This window comes from Bombina bombina, chromosome 1 (genome assembly GCF_027579735.1).
Source record: "Bombina bombina isolate aBomBom1 chromosome 1, aBomBom1.pri, whole genome shotgun sequence".
Lineage (NCBI taxonomy): Eukaryota > Metazoa > Chordata > Amphibia > Anura > Bombinatoridae > Bombina > Bombina bombina.
The window spans coordinates 1,360,664,395-1,360,680,779 of record NC_069499.1 but is presented as its reverse complement, the minus strand read 5'-3'; the positions used below and the strand labels follow the sequence as shown (position 1 = coordinate 1,360,680,779).

At 41.1% G+C, this 16,385-nt stretch overlaps 1 protein-coding gene across 5 annotated transcripts in view; it reads right to left on the bottom strand.

Moving 5' to 3' along the window:
• Positions 1-16,385, bottom strand: part of LOC128650016 (phosphomevalonate kinase) — a 227,400-nt gene that overhangs the window by 107,526 nt on the left and 103,489 nt on the right. For all 5 annotated transcript variants that reach the window (XM_053703677.1, XM_053703685.1, XM_053703658.1 and 2 more), the window contains one exon: positions 11,027-11,239. In XM_053703677.1, the coding sequence (XP_053559652.1) occupies positions 11,027-11,239 (213 nt within the window). The remainder of the gene's footprint in view (positions 1-11,026; positions 11,240-16,385) is intronic.

The window sequence follows — 16,385 nt, the reverse complement described above, 5'->3', positions numbered from 1 at the left end:
AAAGTTCCAACAGATACTTCTGAGACACGATCAGATTGAGACATCTTGCAAAATGTAAAAGAAAAAACAACATATAAAGCAAAATTATCAATTTCCTTATATGACAGTTTCAGGAATGGGAAAAAATGCAAATAGCATAGACATAGAAAAGGCAAGAGGCAAATAGCAATGGGGTATTAAATAAATGAAAAAGTATGACGCACAACGTGACTGAAAATTTTTTGGTGCCAACAACATCCGGAAATGACACACTCGCGTCACTAACGAGGCAGCCCTGTGTAAGGACTCAGCGTCAACTACGACACCGGAAATGACGAACTTGCGTCAACGGATGTACTCTCGCGCCAAGAATGACGCAATAAAGTCTAGCATTTGACGCACCCGCAGGCCTAATACTGCCCGCAATTTGCAAGAAAAATGAAGTCAATTTAAAACCCCAGGTAAGAAAAATATTTCTTAATATGTTTATTTTCCACAAATATGAAACTGACAGTCTGCACAAGGAAATACATGAACCTGAATCATGGCAAATATAAGTACAATACATATATTTAGAACTTTATATAAATGCATAAAGTGCCAAACCATAGCTGGGGTGTCTTAAGTAATAACAACATACTTACCAAAAAGACACCCATCCACATATAGCAGATAGCCAAACCAGTACTGAAACAGTTATCAGTAGAGGTAATGGAAAATGAGAGTATATCGTCGATCTGAAAAGGGAGGTAGGAGATGAATCTCTATGACCAATAACAGAGAACCTATGAAATAGATCTCCCGTGAGGAAAACCATTGCATGCAATAGGTGATACTCCCTTCACATCCCTCTGACATTCACTGTACTCTGAGAGGAATCGGTCTTCAACAATGCTGAGAAGCGCATGTCAACGTATAAATCTTAGCACAAACTTACTTCACCACCTCCATAGGAGGCAAAGTTTGTAAAACTGAATTGTGGGTGTGGTGAGGGGTGTATTTATAGGCATTTTGAGGTTTGGGAAACTTTGCCCCTCCTGGTAGGATTGTATATCCCATACGTCACTAGCTCATGGACTCTTGCCAATTACATGAAGGAAAATATATTAATATAACTGTGTTGGTTATGTAAAACTGGGAAAAGGGTAATAAAGGGATTATCTATCTTTTAAAACAATAATAATTCTGGAGTAGACTGTCCCTACCCAAAAAACACACATTCATTGCATTAAACTTGGCAACAAACATTGAACAAATTAATGTTAGTTAATTTTAGTTTATTAGCTTAAATTTTAGCCAGATATTCCATAAAATCAGCCAGGTGTTATGTCCATTAAAGGGACAGTAGTGTCAAAATTTAACTTAAAAGGGTTGGATAGAGCACACATTTTTAAACAACTTTTCAATTTACCTCCATTATCAATTTTGCACTTGGTAGCCTTTGTTAAAGAGTAGTCCTAGGTGAATTCAGGAGCGTGCCATCTGGCAGCAGTATTTGCAATGTTATACACAGTTGCAAACACTTAGCGTAGAAATGAATGCTAAAGACATGTGCACACTCCTAAGCTCCTCTCAGCCTACCTAGCTTTACTCTTCAACAAAGGATACCAACAGAACATAAGACATTTTGTTCTGTATAGCCCTAATTTTTGTGTTCATGCTGTGCTTAGTAAAGGCACTGGTTTACTCTGAGTGACAATTTAAACTTGTTTTAATAAATATTTGGAAGGAAGATATCTGTGATCCGCTTCTGTGGATTTCTTTGAGTGCATCATGCCAGTTTGGGCTTACTTTTATGTGAGTAGTACGCTGCTGAGTTTTGGGCATTGTCCACATCTAAAAAGCAGAACGCTATTCAGCTTACTTCTTTTCCATTCGAGCAGCAATGCTCTACTAGGACCTAGCTGATGATAGGTGGCTGCAGATATATGCCTCTTGTCATTGGCTCACCCACTATGTCAAGCTAGCACCCAGTAGTGCATTGCTGCTCCTTCAACAATTTATAACAAGAGAATTAAGCAAATTTGAAAGTTGTTTAGAAGGCACAGTAAAGTGAATATTAAACATTCATGATTCAGATAGAGCATGCAATTTTAAACAACTTTACAATGTACTTTATTAGATCATTTGTTTTTTTTCCCTTGGTATCCTTTGTTGAAAAGCATACCTAGGTAGGCTCAGAAGAAGCAGTGCCCTATTGTCGGCTAGCTTCTTATGGATGGCTGCATATATATGCCCTTTCCATTGGCTTATTCAATATGTTTAACTAGGCCCCAGTAGTGCATTGTTGCTCCTTTAACAAAGGATACCACAAAAATTAAGCAAATCTGATAAATTGAAATAAAAATTGTGCTTCTTGCCCCTTTAAAGTACCACTCTTTTTACACAATACTAGAGGAGTGAGACTGCTCCCATTAGGACCTGTACTGTGCTGATTAAACAAATATATGTAAAGGAAGCCAGATAAGTGTATTAACTACGCTATAGATGTACAAACCCAGTGTCAATAACAAGAGTATGATATGGATAGACTCCAAAACAAATAATAAGATAATATAACAATTGTATGGAGCTCTGCTATTATTTTCATAAACTCAGGAAAGAAGGTTGTCTGTGTGCATAGTTCATATTATAAAGAAAAAACAGAATTTATGCTTACCTGATAAATTACTTTCTCCAACGGTGTGTCCAGTCCACGGCGTCATCCATAACTTGTGGGAATATCTCTTCCCCAACAGGAAATGGCAAAGAGTACAGCAAAAGCTGTCCATATAGTCCCTCCTAGGCTCCGCCCACCCCAGTCATTCGACCGACGGACAGGAGAAAAAAACAGGAGAAACTATAGGGTGCCGTGGTGACTGTAGTTAAAGAAATACATTTATCAAACCTGATTAAAAAACCAGGGCGGGCCGTGGACCGGACACACCGTTGGAGAAAGTAATTTATCAGGTAAGCATAAATTCTGTTTTCTCCAACATTGGTGTGTCCGGTCCACGGCGTCATCCATAACTTGTGGGAACCAATACCAAAGCTTTAGGACACGGATGAAGGGAGGGAGCCAATCAGGTTACCTAAACGGAAGGCACCACGGCTTGCAAAACCTTTCTCCCAAAAATAGCCTCCGAAGAAGCAAAAGTATCAAATTTGTAGAATTTGGCAAAAGTGTGCAGGGAAGACCAAGTCGCTGCCTTACATATCTGATCAACAGAAGCCTCGTTCTTGAAGACCCATGTGGAAGCCACAGCCCTAGTAGAGTGAGCTGTGACTCTTTCAGGAGGCTGCCGTCCGGCAGTCTCATAAGCCAATCGGATGATGCTTTTCAGCCAAAAGGAAAGAGAGGTAGCAGTAGCTTTTTGACCTCTCCTTTTACCAGAATAGACGACAAACAGAGAAGATGTTTGTCTGAAATCCTTTGTTGCTTCTAGATAAAACTTTAAAGCACGGACTACATCTAAATTGTGTAACAAACGTTCCTTCTTTGAAACTGGATTCGGACACAAAGAAGGCACAACTATTTCCTGGTTAATATTCTTGTTGGAAACAACCTTTGGAAGAAAACCAGGTTTTGTACGCAAAACGACCTTATCTGAATGGAACACCAGATAGGGCGGAGTACACTGCAGAGCAGATAACTCAGAAACTCTTCTAGCAGAAGAAATAGCAACTAAAAACAAAAAACTTTCCAAGATAACAACTTAATATCTATGGAATGTAAAGGTTCAAACGGAACTCCTTGGAGAACTGAAAGAACTAAATTCAAACTCCAGGGAGGAGTCAACGGCCTGTAAACAGGCTTGATCCTGACCAAAGGCTTGAACATCTTGCACAGCTGCCAGTCGTTTGTGTAACAAGACAGATAAAGCAGAAATCTGTCCCTTTAGAGAACTCGCTGATAATCCCTTATCCAAACCCTCTTGTAGGAAGGAAAGGATCCAAGGAATTTTAATCTTACTCCATGAGAATCCCTTGGATTCACACCAACAGATATATCTTTTCCATATTTTATGGTAAATCTTTCTAGTTACAGGTTTTCTGGCTTGTACCAGAGTATCTATCACAGAATCCGAAAACCCACGCTTAGATAAAATCAAGCGTTCAATATCCAAGCCGTCAGCTGGAGAGAGACTAGATTTGGATGTTCGAATGGACCCTGTACCAGAAGATCCTGTCTCAAAGGTAGCTTTCATGGTGGAGCCGATGACATATTCACCAGGTCTGCATACCAAGTCCTGCGTGGCCACGCAGGAGCTATCAAAATCACAGAGGCCCTCTCCTGTTTGATCCTGGCTACCAGCCTGGGAATGAGAGGAAACGGTGGAAAAACATAAGCTAGGTTGAAGGTCCAAGGCGCTACTAATGCATCCACTAGAGTCGCTCTGGGATCCCTGGATCTGGACCCGTAGCAAGGAACTTTGAAGTTCTGATGAGACGCCATCAGATCCATGTCTGGAATGCCCCATAATTGCGTCAACTGGGCAAATATCTCCGGTGGAGTTCCCACTCCCCCGGATGGAATGTCTGATGACTCAGATAATCCGCCTCCCAGTTTTCCACTCCTGGGATGTGGATCGCAGATAGGTGGCAGGAGTGATCCTCCGCCCATTTTATGATCTTGGTCACTTCTCTCATCGCCAGGGAACTCCTTGTTCCCCCCTGATGGTTGATGTAAGCAACTGTCGTCATGTTGTCTGATTGGAATCTTATAAATCTGACCTTTGCTAGCTGAGGCCAAGCTCTGAGAGTATTGAATATCGCTCTCAGTTCCAGAATGTTTATCGGGAGAAGAGATTCTTCCCGAGACCATAGACCCTGAGCCTTCAGGGAGTTCCAGACCGCGCCCCAGCCCACTAGACTGGCGTCGGTCGTGACGATGACCCACTCTGGTCTGCGGAAGCTCATTCCCTGGGACAAATGATCCTGGGTTAGCCACCAACGTAGTGAGTCTCTGGTCTTCTGATCTACTTGGATCACTGGAGACAAGTCTGTATAGTCCCCATTCCACTGTTTGAGCATGCACAGTAGTAATGGTCTTAGATGAATTCGCGCAAAAGGAACTATGTCCATTGCTGCAACCATCAATCCTACTACTTCCATGCACTGAGCTATGGAAGGTCGAGGAACAGAGTGAAGAACTTGACAAGCGTTTAGAAGCTTTAACTTTCTGACATCTGTCAGGAAAATCTTCATTTCTAATGAATCTATTATTGTCCCCAAAAAGGGGACTCTTGTCGACGGAGACAGGGAACTTTTTTCTATGTTCACCTTCCAGCCGTGAGATCTGAGAAAGGCCAGAACGATGTCTGTGTGGGCCTTTGCCTTTGAAAGAGACGACGCTTGTATCAGAATGTCGTCCAAGTAAGGTGCCACTGCAATGCCCCTTGGTCTTAGAACCGCTAGAAGGGCCCCGAGTACCTTTGTGAAGATCCTTGGAGCAGTGGCTAGCCCGAATGGGAGAGCCACAAACTGGTAATGTTTGTCCAGAAAGGCGAACCTTAGGAACTGGTGATGATCTTTGTGGATAGGAATATGTAGATACGCATCCTTTAAATCCACGGTAGTCATAAATTGACCCTCCTGGATTGAGGGTAAAATCGTTCGGATAGTTTCCATTTTGAACGATGGTACTTTGAGAAATTTGTTTAGAATCTTTAAATCTAGAATTGGTCTGAAGGTTCCCTCTTTTTTGGGAACTACAAACAGATTTGAGTAAAAACCCAGTCCTTGTTCCACAATTGGAACTGGGTGTATCACTCCCATTTTTAACAGGTCTTCTACACAATGTAAGAATGCCTGTCTCTTTATTTGGTTTAAAGATAAGTGAGACATGTGGAACCTTCCCCTTGGGGGTAGTTCCTTGAATTCCAGAAGATAACCCTGAGAAACTATTTCTAGTGCCCAGGGATCCTGAACATCTCTTGCCCAAGCCTGAGCGAAGAGAGAGAGTCTGCCCCCTACTAGATCCGGTCCCGGATCGGGGGCTGCTCCTTCATGCTGTTTTGGTAGCAGCAGCAGGCTTCTTGGCCTGTTTACCCTTGTTCCAGCCTTGCATCGGTTTTCAAGCTGGTTTGGTCTGCGAAGCATTACCCTCTTGTCTAGAGGCTGCAGAGTTGGAGGCCGGTCCGTTCCCGAAATTGCGAAAGGAACGAAAATTAGACTTATTCTTGGCCTTGAAAGGCCTATCTTGTGGGAGGGCATGGCCCTTACCCCCAGTGATGTCTGAGATAATCTCTTTCAACTCTGGTCCAAAAAGGGTTTTACCCTTGAAGGGGATATTGAGCAATTTTGTCTTGGAAGATACATCCGCTGACCAAGACTTTAGCCAGAGCGCTCTGCGCGCCACAATTGCAAACCCAGAATTTTTCGCCGCTAATCTAGCTAACTGCAAAGCGGCATCTAAAATAAAGGAATTAGCTAACTTAAATGCGTGTATTCTGTCCATAACCTCCTCATACGGAGTCTCTCTATTGAGCGACTTTTCTAGTTCCTCGAACCAGAACCACGCTGCTGTAGTGACAGGAACAATGCACGAAATAGGTTGTAGGAGGTAACCTTGCTGAACAAAAATCTTTTTAAGCAAACCCTCCAATTTTTTATCCATAGGATCTTTGAAAGCACAATTATCCTCTATAGGAATAGTAGTGCGCTTGTTTAGTGTAGAAACTGCCCCCTCGACCTTGGGGACTGTCTGCCATAAGTCCTTTCTGGGGTCGACCATAGGAAATAATTTCTTAAATATAGGAGGGGGAACAAAAGGTATGCCGGGCTTCTCCCACTCCTTGTTCACTATGTCCGCCACCCGCTTGGGTATAGGAAAAGCGTCGGGGTGCACCGGAACCTCTAGGAACTTGTCCATCTTACACAATTTTTCTGGAATGACCAGATTGTCACAATCATCCAGAGTAGATAACACCTCCTTAACCCCTTAATGACCACAGCACTTTTCCATTTTCTGTCCGTTTGGGACCAAGGCTATTTTTACATTTCTGCAGTGTTTGTGTTTAGCTGTAATTTTCCTCTTACTCATTTACTGTACCCACACATATTATATACCGTTTTTCTCGCCACTAAATGGACTTTCTAAAGATACCATTATTTTCATCATATCTTATAATTTACTATAAAAAAAATTATAAAATATGAGGAAAAAATGGAAAAAAACACACTTTTTCTAACTTTGACCCCCAAAATCTGTTACACATCTACAACCACCAAAAAACACCCATGCTAAATAGTTTCTAAATTTTGTCCTGAGTTTAGAAATACCCAATGTTTACATGTGCTTTGCTTTTTTTGCAAGTTATAGGGCCATAAATACAAGTAGCACTTTGCTATTTCCAAACCACTTTTTTTCAAAATTAGCGCTAGTTACATTGGGACACTGATATCTTTCAGGAATCCCTGAATATCCCTTGACATGCATATATTTTTTTTTAGAAGACATCCCAAAGTATTGATCTAGGCCAATTTTGGTATATTTCATGCCACCATTTCACTACCAAATGCGATCAAATAAAAAAAATTGTTCACTTTTTCACAAATTGTTTCACAAACTTTAGGTTTCTCACTGAAATTATTTACAAACAACTTGTGCAATTATGGCACAAATGGTTGTAAATGCTTCTCTGGGATCCCCTTTGTTCAGAAATTCCAGACATATATGGCTTTGGCATTGCTTTTTGGTATTTAGAAGGCCGCAAAATGCCACTGCGCACCACACATGTATTATGCCCAGCATTGAAGGGGTTAATTAGGAAGCTTGTAGGGAGCTTTTAGGGTTAATTTTAGCTTTAGTATAATGTAGTAGACAACCCAAAGTATTGATCTAGGCCCATTTTGGTATATTTCATGCCACCATTTCACCGCCAAATGCTAACAAATAAAAATAAAGCGTTAAATTTTTCACAATTTTAGGTTTCTCACTGAAATTATTTACAAACAGCTAGTGCAATTATGGCGTAAATGGTTGTAAAAGCTTCTCTGGGATCCCCTTTGTTCAGAAATAGCAGACATATATGGCTTTGGCTTTGCTTTTTGGTAATTAGAAGGCAGCTAAATGCCCTTGCGCACCACACGTGTATAATGCCCAGCATTGAAGGGAGCTTGTAGGGAGCTTGCAGGGTTAATTTTAGCTTTAGTGTAGGTGTCAACCTCCCACATGACACATCACACCCCCTGATCCCTCCCAAACAGCTCTCTTCCCTCCCCCACCCCACAATTGTCCCCGCCATCTTAAGTACTGGCAGTAAGTCTGCCAGTACTAAAATAAGAGTTTTTTTGGGATTTAAAAAAAAAAAAAAAATGATAATTCTGCTCTGTAGGATCCCCCCTTAGCCCCCAACCTCCCTGATCCCCCCAAACAGCTCTCTAACCCCCCTCTCTGCCTTATTATACGCCATATTGGGTACTGGCAGCTGTCTGCCAGTACCCAGTTTGAAATCAAATATGTTTTTTATTATATTTTATTATTTTAAAAATTATATTTTCTGTAGTGTAGCTGCCCCCCCTCAACCCCCAACCTCCCACCCTCCCAGATCGTTAAATTACAAGTTATTTTCTAATGTTCCCACCCTCTCTCCCACCGTGTAACACTTAACATTTGTTCCATAGTGTAGGGTTCCCACCCGCCCGCGCGCGCACCCGCTCCCGTGCACGCGCGCGCACCCGCTCCCGTGCACGCGCGCGCACTCGATCTCGCACCCTTCCCCACCGATGGCCGTCCACCCGCCTCCCTGGGTAAGCTCCCACCCACCAACGAACATGGCCATTGATGGCCGATGCAGAGAGGGCCACAGGGTGGCTCTCTCTTCATCGGTGGGCTAAAAAATGTTATAGCAGGATGCCTCAATATCGAGGCATCACTGCTATAACATGAAAGCAGTTGGAAGTGATCAGGATCGCTTCCACTGCTTTCAAAGACCAACGACGTACGGGGTACGTCCTTGGTCATTAACTGCATTTTTTTGCAGGACGTACCCCATACGTCGTTGGTCGTTAAGGGGTTAAGCAGTGCGCGGAGATGCTCTAACTTAAATTTAAATGTCACAACATCAGGTTCTGCCTGTTGAGAAATTCTACCTGAATCTGAAATTTCCCCATCTGACAAAACCTCCCTCATGGCCCCTTCAGATTGGTGTGAGGGAATGACAGAACAATTATCATCAGCGCCCTCCTGCTCTACAGTGTTTAAAACAGAGCAATCGCGCTTTCTCTGAAATGCAGGCATTTTGGATAAAAAATTAGCTATGGAGTTATCCATTACTGTCGCCAATTGTTGCATAGTAACAAGCATTGGCGCGCTAGAAGTACTAGGCGTCTCCTGCGTGGGCAAAACTGGTGTAGACACAGAGTGAGATGAAGTAGAACTATCTTTACTCTCTTCATCTGATGAACCATCTTGGGCAACCTTACTATCTGTGGCAGTACTGTCCTTACTTTGTTTGGACGCTATGGCACAATTATCACACAATTTTTAAGGGGGAGACACATTGGCTTCCATACATACAGAACATAGCTTATCTGAAGGTACAGACATGTTAAACAGGCTTAAACTTGTCAATAAAGTACAAAAAACCTTTTTAATTAAAACCGTTACTGTCTCTTTAAATTTTAAACAGGGCACACTTTATTACTGAATATGTGAAAAACAATGAAGGAATTGTTCAAATTTTACCAAATTTTCACCACAGTGTCTTAAAGCATTCAAAGTATTGCACCCAAATTTTCAGATCTTTAACCCTTAAAATGAAGAAACCGGAGCCGGTTACAGATTTAACCCCTCTACAGTCCCAGCTACAGCCTTTGCTGCGACTTTACCAAACCCAGGGGGGAATACGATACCAAATGAAGCCTTCTAGGAACCTTTTCAACTACTTTCAGATCCACACACATGCAGCTGCATGTCCTGCTCTCAAAAGTAACTGCGCAGTAATGGCGCGAAAATGAGGCTCAGCCTACTACAGTGAAGGCCCTTCCTGACTGAAAAGGTGTCTAAACCAGTGCCTGACGTTAAAAAACGTTCCCCAAAGTTTATAAGTGTGAAATTCACCTCAATCTGTATAAAATGCCCAAATAAAGCAACCGATCTTGCCCATAAAAGTGTCTACCAGTTTTATAGCCCATATTAAGCCCTTTATTCTGTTTGAGACTAAGAAAATGGCTTACCGGTCCCCATGAGGGGAAATGACAGCCTTCCAGCATTACACAGTCTTGTTAGAAATATGGCTAGTCATACCTTAAGCAGAAAAGTCTGCTAACTGTTTCCCCCAACTGAAGTTATTTCATCTCAACAGACCTATGTGGAAACAGCAAACGATTTTAGTTACTGCTGCTAAAATCATATTCCTCTCACAAACAGAATTCTTCATCTTTTTCTGTTTCAGAGTAAATAGTACATACCAGCACTATTTTAAAATAACAAACTCTTGATAGTAGAACAAAAACTACAACTAAAACACCACATACTCTTAACCATCTCCGTGGAGATGTTGCCTGTGCAACGGCAAAGAGAATGACTGGGGTGGGCGGAGCCTAGGAGGGACTATATGGACAGCTTTTGCTGTACTCTTTGCCATTTCCTGTTGGGGAAGAGATATTCCCACAAGTTATGGATGACGCCATGGACCGGACACACCAATGTTGGAGAAACAGATGTTTATGTGCAATAAAACGTAACTTAATAGCTAACAAAACTAAAGTTAAACAAAGTGTAGAATGGGCAGCAGAATGAAGGAAGCCGCTAACTGAAAGAATGAAAAACACTTTGCAAGCTGGCCAGAAGTTGAATACTGATAGTCATAATTAATATTGTTAAAGTAGTATGTAAAGGGAAGGGTAGGGTAGAAGAGACTTTCTTAATATCTATAAGCCGCACTGGCTTCCCCGAAACAAATTACCAACCTCCACCCATTTTTTAAATCATCTACTCCTTTATAAATTCCCTACATTAAATAACTTATATTTATTATATTGACTATAATGCTGCAAAACGGCACAGCAGGTGAACAAGATTTTAAAAAAAAATTCTTAAAAAAAGTTTTTATTAACTGACCTGAGAACACCAGGAACCCTATGCCAACAAACACAAGGGCAGCAAGAATGCACTTATTGAGAGTCAGGCCAGAACCCCCATTAGTCTCTTCCTTAGCAGATATTTGTGATGAGGGCTCCGTGCTTGGTGTAGACGCTCCTCTTACTCTACGCTTCCGAAGTCCCTCCACATCATCTTCACTGCTAGAGCAGCTCACTTCTTCCAGGTCTTCATCTAAAAAGGATGGACAGAAGAGACATTAAAAAAAGAGAGTAAATAGTAGATAGACTGAAAGAGAATGAGAAAGAGACAAAGTGAAAGATGATTACTTTATACGGATTAATACAGAACTAGAGATAGTATTTATAAAATCTCATGTACGTAGGGAAGAGAACCACAAATGACTTTCAGATATGGAACGCATACATTTGCAAGAATAAGGCACACAGGCATATTGGAGTAATTCTGTCTGTGACAAACCACAACATGCAGGATTCCTGAAGGAAACTAACACATGGAAGATTCCTGGATATGACACACATTTGTACATGTGACATACCAGGACATACAGGATTATTGATGTGACATATTGACACATGATTCTTAAATATAACAGATTCCAATAATGGCAAAGGTTAAAGAATTCCTGCACATGACAAACAAAGGTTTGTAGAATTTCTAGGTATAATACAAGTAAAATACCTGCATGTTACCAACATAGGGCTAGATTACAAGTGGAACGCTATTTTGCACTTCCACTCGTGCATTAAACTTAGCTAAAAGTAAACTGTTTGCACTCTTAGGGTTGTGCTTGTATTACGAGTTGAAACCTGCCCTGCACAAAAAGATAGACTTCACGAAGCTGCGATTGCGTTAACTTATTCCCCCATAAACTCCTATTAAGGGTGCAAACCAAAACAAAACCATACACTATTATATCCCAAACTGCTACATAGTTTACTGCAAAACACCCCACTACACTATTAACCCCTAATCCACCACACACCCCATCACAATCTAAACCCGCTACACTATTAACCCCACCTAACTGCCACATCTCAAACTACCCTGCTACACTAAGAACCCCTAATCCTCCACACCCCCTTTTGCAAACTACCCTGCTAAACTATTAACCCCCTAATCACTGCACCCCCATTGCAAAATACCCCCTAACAGCTAACTCCCCCAACACCCCTAACATCACATAAGTTAAAACATTTTTAAAAAAAATAGCATTACAGAAATTAAAAAAAAAAACAAAAAAAACAACATTACCAGAAAAAAAAACAACCCTACCATTACAGAAAAAAAATAAAAATGACCAAAAATAAAAAATGCCTACCAGTAAGACCTATGCTAAAACTAAAGTCCCCTGAAAAAGAAACCCACCCCTAAAAAAAACACTAAACTAACATTAAAACCTACTCTAAAATTGCCCAGAAAAGGGTATTTGTCATGCAGTGCCTTAGTTGAAGTGAATAGCTGTTTTGGTGAACAAAACCCTATCCTGAGAAGGGCATTTTGCAGGGCAAAAAAAAAACTTAACCTAAAAAAAAAAATCCTAAGCTGTCTTCATGCAGTCACCCCTGCGCACTGAAGCTTGAATGCGAGGTTCCCCCTTATATAGCGGTGCTTTCGCATTTCTATTGGCTGATTTTAAAATTCAGCCAATAGAAAAATCTTTCATTCTATTGGCTGATTTGAATTTGAAAATCAGCCAAAAGGAATGCAAGGGCACCCCTATATAAGGGGAACCTCACATTTAAGCTTAAGTTGGCGGCGGTAACCACATGAAGACGAATCGGATGGAAGAAAAGAAGAAATTTTGGATAGAAGATTAGAAGCATTGAATGGAAGTCTGGCCCAGTAGAGCGCCGCCATGGATGAAGAAAGTAGAGAAGCACCTAGAAGCCGAATCCAAGTTTCGCGAGTACCAATTTTGGGGTTTAGTGATAGGATTTTTAATTTCAGGGCAACTTTTTTTTTTTAGGACAGGTTTTGTTTCCCCCGGTAGGATTTTTTTAGAATAGTTCCCCCCCCCCCCAAAAGAGCTATAATCACTTTAGGGCAATGACCTACCAAATGCCCTTCTCAGGGCAATTTTTTTTAGGATAGTTTTTTTTTAGGTTAGGCTTTTTTTTAAAGTATAGTTTGTTTGTTTTTTATTCACAAAAGAGCTGTAATCATTTTAGGGCAATGCCCTTCTCGGACAAGGTTTTAGTGTTATTTTAGGGGTGTTTTTTTTTCAGGGGACTTCAGTTTTAGCATAGGTCTTACTGGTAATGTTAGTTTTTTTCCTATTTCTGTAGTGGTAGTTTTTTTTGTTTTTTTTTAGTAACTTAGTGTTAGGTTAGGTGTGTTAGGGGGTTAGCTGTTAGTGGGTACTTTGTGATGGGGGGTGGCAGATTAGGGGAAAATAGTGTAGCGGGTTACTTTGGAATGTAGGTTTGTGTCGGTTTAGGGGGTACTTTGCAATGGAAGTGTGGTGGATATGGGGTTAATATTGTAGTGGGGTACTTTGCGATGTAGGGGGTGTCAGTTAAGGGGGTAATAGTGTAGCAAGGAACTTTGAGATGGTGGTGTGTGGCGGATTAGGGGTTAATAGTGTAGCAGGTACTTTGCAGTGTGGGGGTGTGTTGATTTAGGGAGTAATTGTATAGTTTAGTGCAACTTTTTCCTCCAGCCAAACTCTTAATGCAAACTTTTAAGTTGCGTAAAAAGTTTGAGCGCTCGCAACTTGTAATATGAGCGTACATTGCAGCTCAACAACGCCCATAGAACATATTGGGGGCATAAATTACCGCTAGTTCTCGAAACAAATTTAAACACTGCACCACTCGTAATGTGGAGTCTAGCGGAAAAAAACAAAGCGATCTTATTTGTGCTCCTCGCACTAACAACAGTGTGCCACTTGTACTCTAGCCCATAAGCTGCAAATACAGACTTCTGCAGATCGGAAATATAGATATATAGGATCCCTGTTCTTTACACAGAGGGAAACACCGGACTCCTGTGCATGTAGCACAGATATACTGTATGTAGTGTTTCTTACTATGACTTTCACTTTTCATGGACATGGCACAAAATGATAAAGAAGATTTCTGCACATGATCCATAAGCATATTTCTCAAAATGTAATGTAAGACACACAAAATCCCTGATTGAACACAGACATGCAGGATACCTAAAAGACACAACATTTCTGTGACACAGTTTCATGGATATAAAACACAACACAGTATAGTTTCTGTATGTGACACACATTGGGCCACCATACTTCCTCAACATATCACACATCAGTGCACTATGGGCACATAATGCATGAGAACAAAGGTTTGCTCTACATTATAAACAAGCAGGATTACAGGACTTGGAACATATTATTCCCAAATACATCAATTTGATGCACAAAATTTCTGACAGTTACATATGTGATATACAAGATCACTGCCACCTCCAACAAAACACAACAAAAAAAACATGGTGTAGAATATTGTAATATAAGGGTTCAGAATCCAACAGCATGCACTATATGGGGGCAGTAAAAAAAAAAACAACAAACAATTTTAATATTACAGGAAAAGCTTTGAACACCTAAAAAAAGAGACATGAAACCCAAAACTGTTCTTCCATGATTCAGATAGACCATACAATTTTACACAACTTTCTAATTTACTTCTATTATCATTTGCTTATCCTCTTCATATCTATTGCTGAAGAAGCAGCAATGCACTACTGGGAGCTAGCTGAACACAGCGGGTAAGCCAATGGCATATATGCAGTAAAAGAACCCTATAAGGGAACAAAAAGGAGGCGCCACATCGTGTGAACAGTATAGGGAACAAAAAGGTGACGCTAGCAGATTTTATACTCACAAGAGCGCAAGCACACCTATGTGCTGGTAGGAGCAGACTGAAACAATTTGCAGCGGTTCAGCGCATTCTACATAGGAGATTCAACTTCCCAGCTTTGCAGTCACCAAACCACGCAATATGATAAAGTGTTAAAACATTTATTAAACGATGATAAAGTGTTAAAACATTTATTAAACGATGATAAAGTGTTAAAACATTTATTAAACGAAGATAAAGTGTTAAAACATTTATTAAACGATGATAAAGTGTTAAAACATTTATGAAACCAAGAACACATAGTCATAATATAATAGACTGGAAAATTGCAACTTGTTTCTCTGCAGGCACACCGTTTCATCAGGCATATTTTCCACAAACATGTGTCCACAATTTAAAAGACGTTAAAACCAATCAATCAGATCATGTGATACAGACAACTCCCATAAACTAACTCCCCCTACTTAAGAATGATTGAAAAAGATTGCAAATGTCTAATTTTAGCAATGTTTTTAAGGTGGAAGCGTCAGGCTTTAGCCAAGGACTGAATGTGAGGAGTGAAAGAAAGATCTGAGTCAAGTGTGACCCCAAGACATCGGGCATGTGAGGTTGGGGTAATGATGGAGTTGTCAACAGTTATAGAAATATGGGGGGTGGAGATTTTTGAAGAAGGGGGAGAGATTTCGCTTGAGGTAGTGAGAGGACATCCAAGATGAGATATGAGAGAGACAGTTATTGATGCGGGTTAGCAAGGAAGGAGATAATTCTGGTGCAGAGAGCTAGATTTGTGTATCGTCGCCATACAAATGATAATGAAACCCGTGGGACTTTATTAAAAAACCTAGTGAGGATGTGTAGATTGAGAAGAGAAGGGGACCGAGGACAGAGCCTTGCGGTACACCAACAGAAAGAGGTAACGGGGCAGAGGATACCCCAGAGAAGGCTACACTAAAAGGTACGGTTAGACAGATAGGAAGAGAACCAAGAGAGAGCTGTGTCACAGATGCCGAAGAATTGGACGGTATAGAGCAAAAGAGGGTGGTCGACAGTGTCAAAGGCTGCAGACAGATCAAGGAGGATAAGTAGAGAGAAGTGGCCTTTTGATTTTGCTGTAAGTAGGTCGTTGGTAACCTTAACAATTGCTGTCTTTGTTGAGTGAAGGGGCGAAATCTAGATTGCAGTGGGTCAAGGAGGGAGTTTAATGTAAGGAAATGGGATAGACGTGCATATACTAGCTTTTCAAGAAGCTTTGAGGCAAGAGGTAGTAGGGAAATAGGGCGGTAGCTGGATGGGGAGGTTGGATCGAGAGAAGGTTTTTTGAGGATAAGTGTGACTAATGCATGTTTAAGAGATGTGGGAACTATACCAGTGCTGAGGGAGAGGTTGAAGATGTGTGTGAGTATAGGGGTAAGGGTAGAAGAGACTGAGGAGAGTAGTTGTGAGGGGATGGGGTCGAGGGGACAGGTAGTGAGGTGAGAGGATAGTATAAGGGCAGAAACTTCCTCCTCTGTAACGGGCAAAAGAGCTAA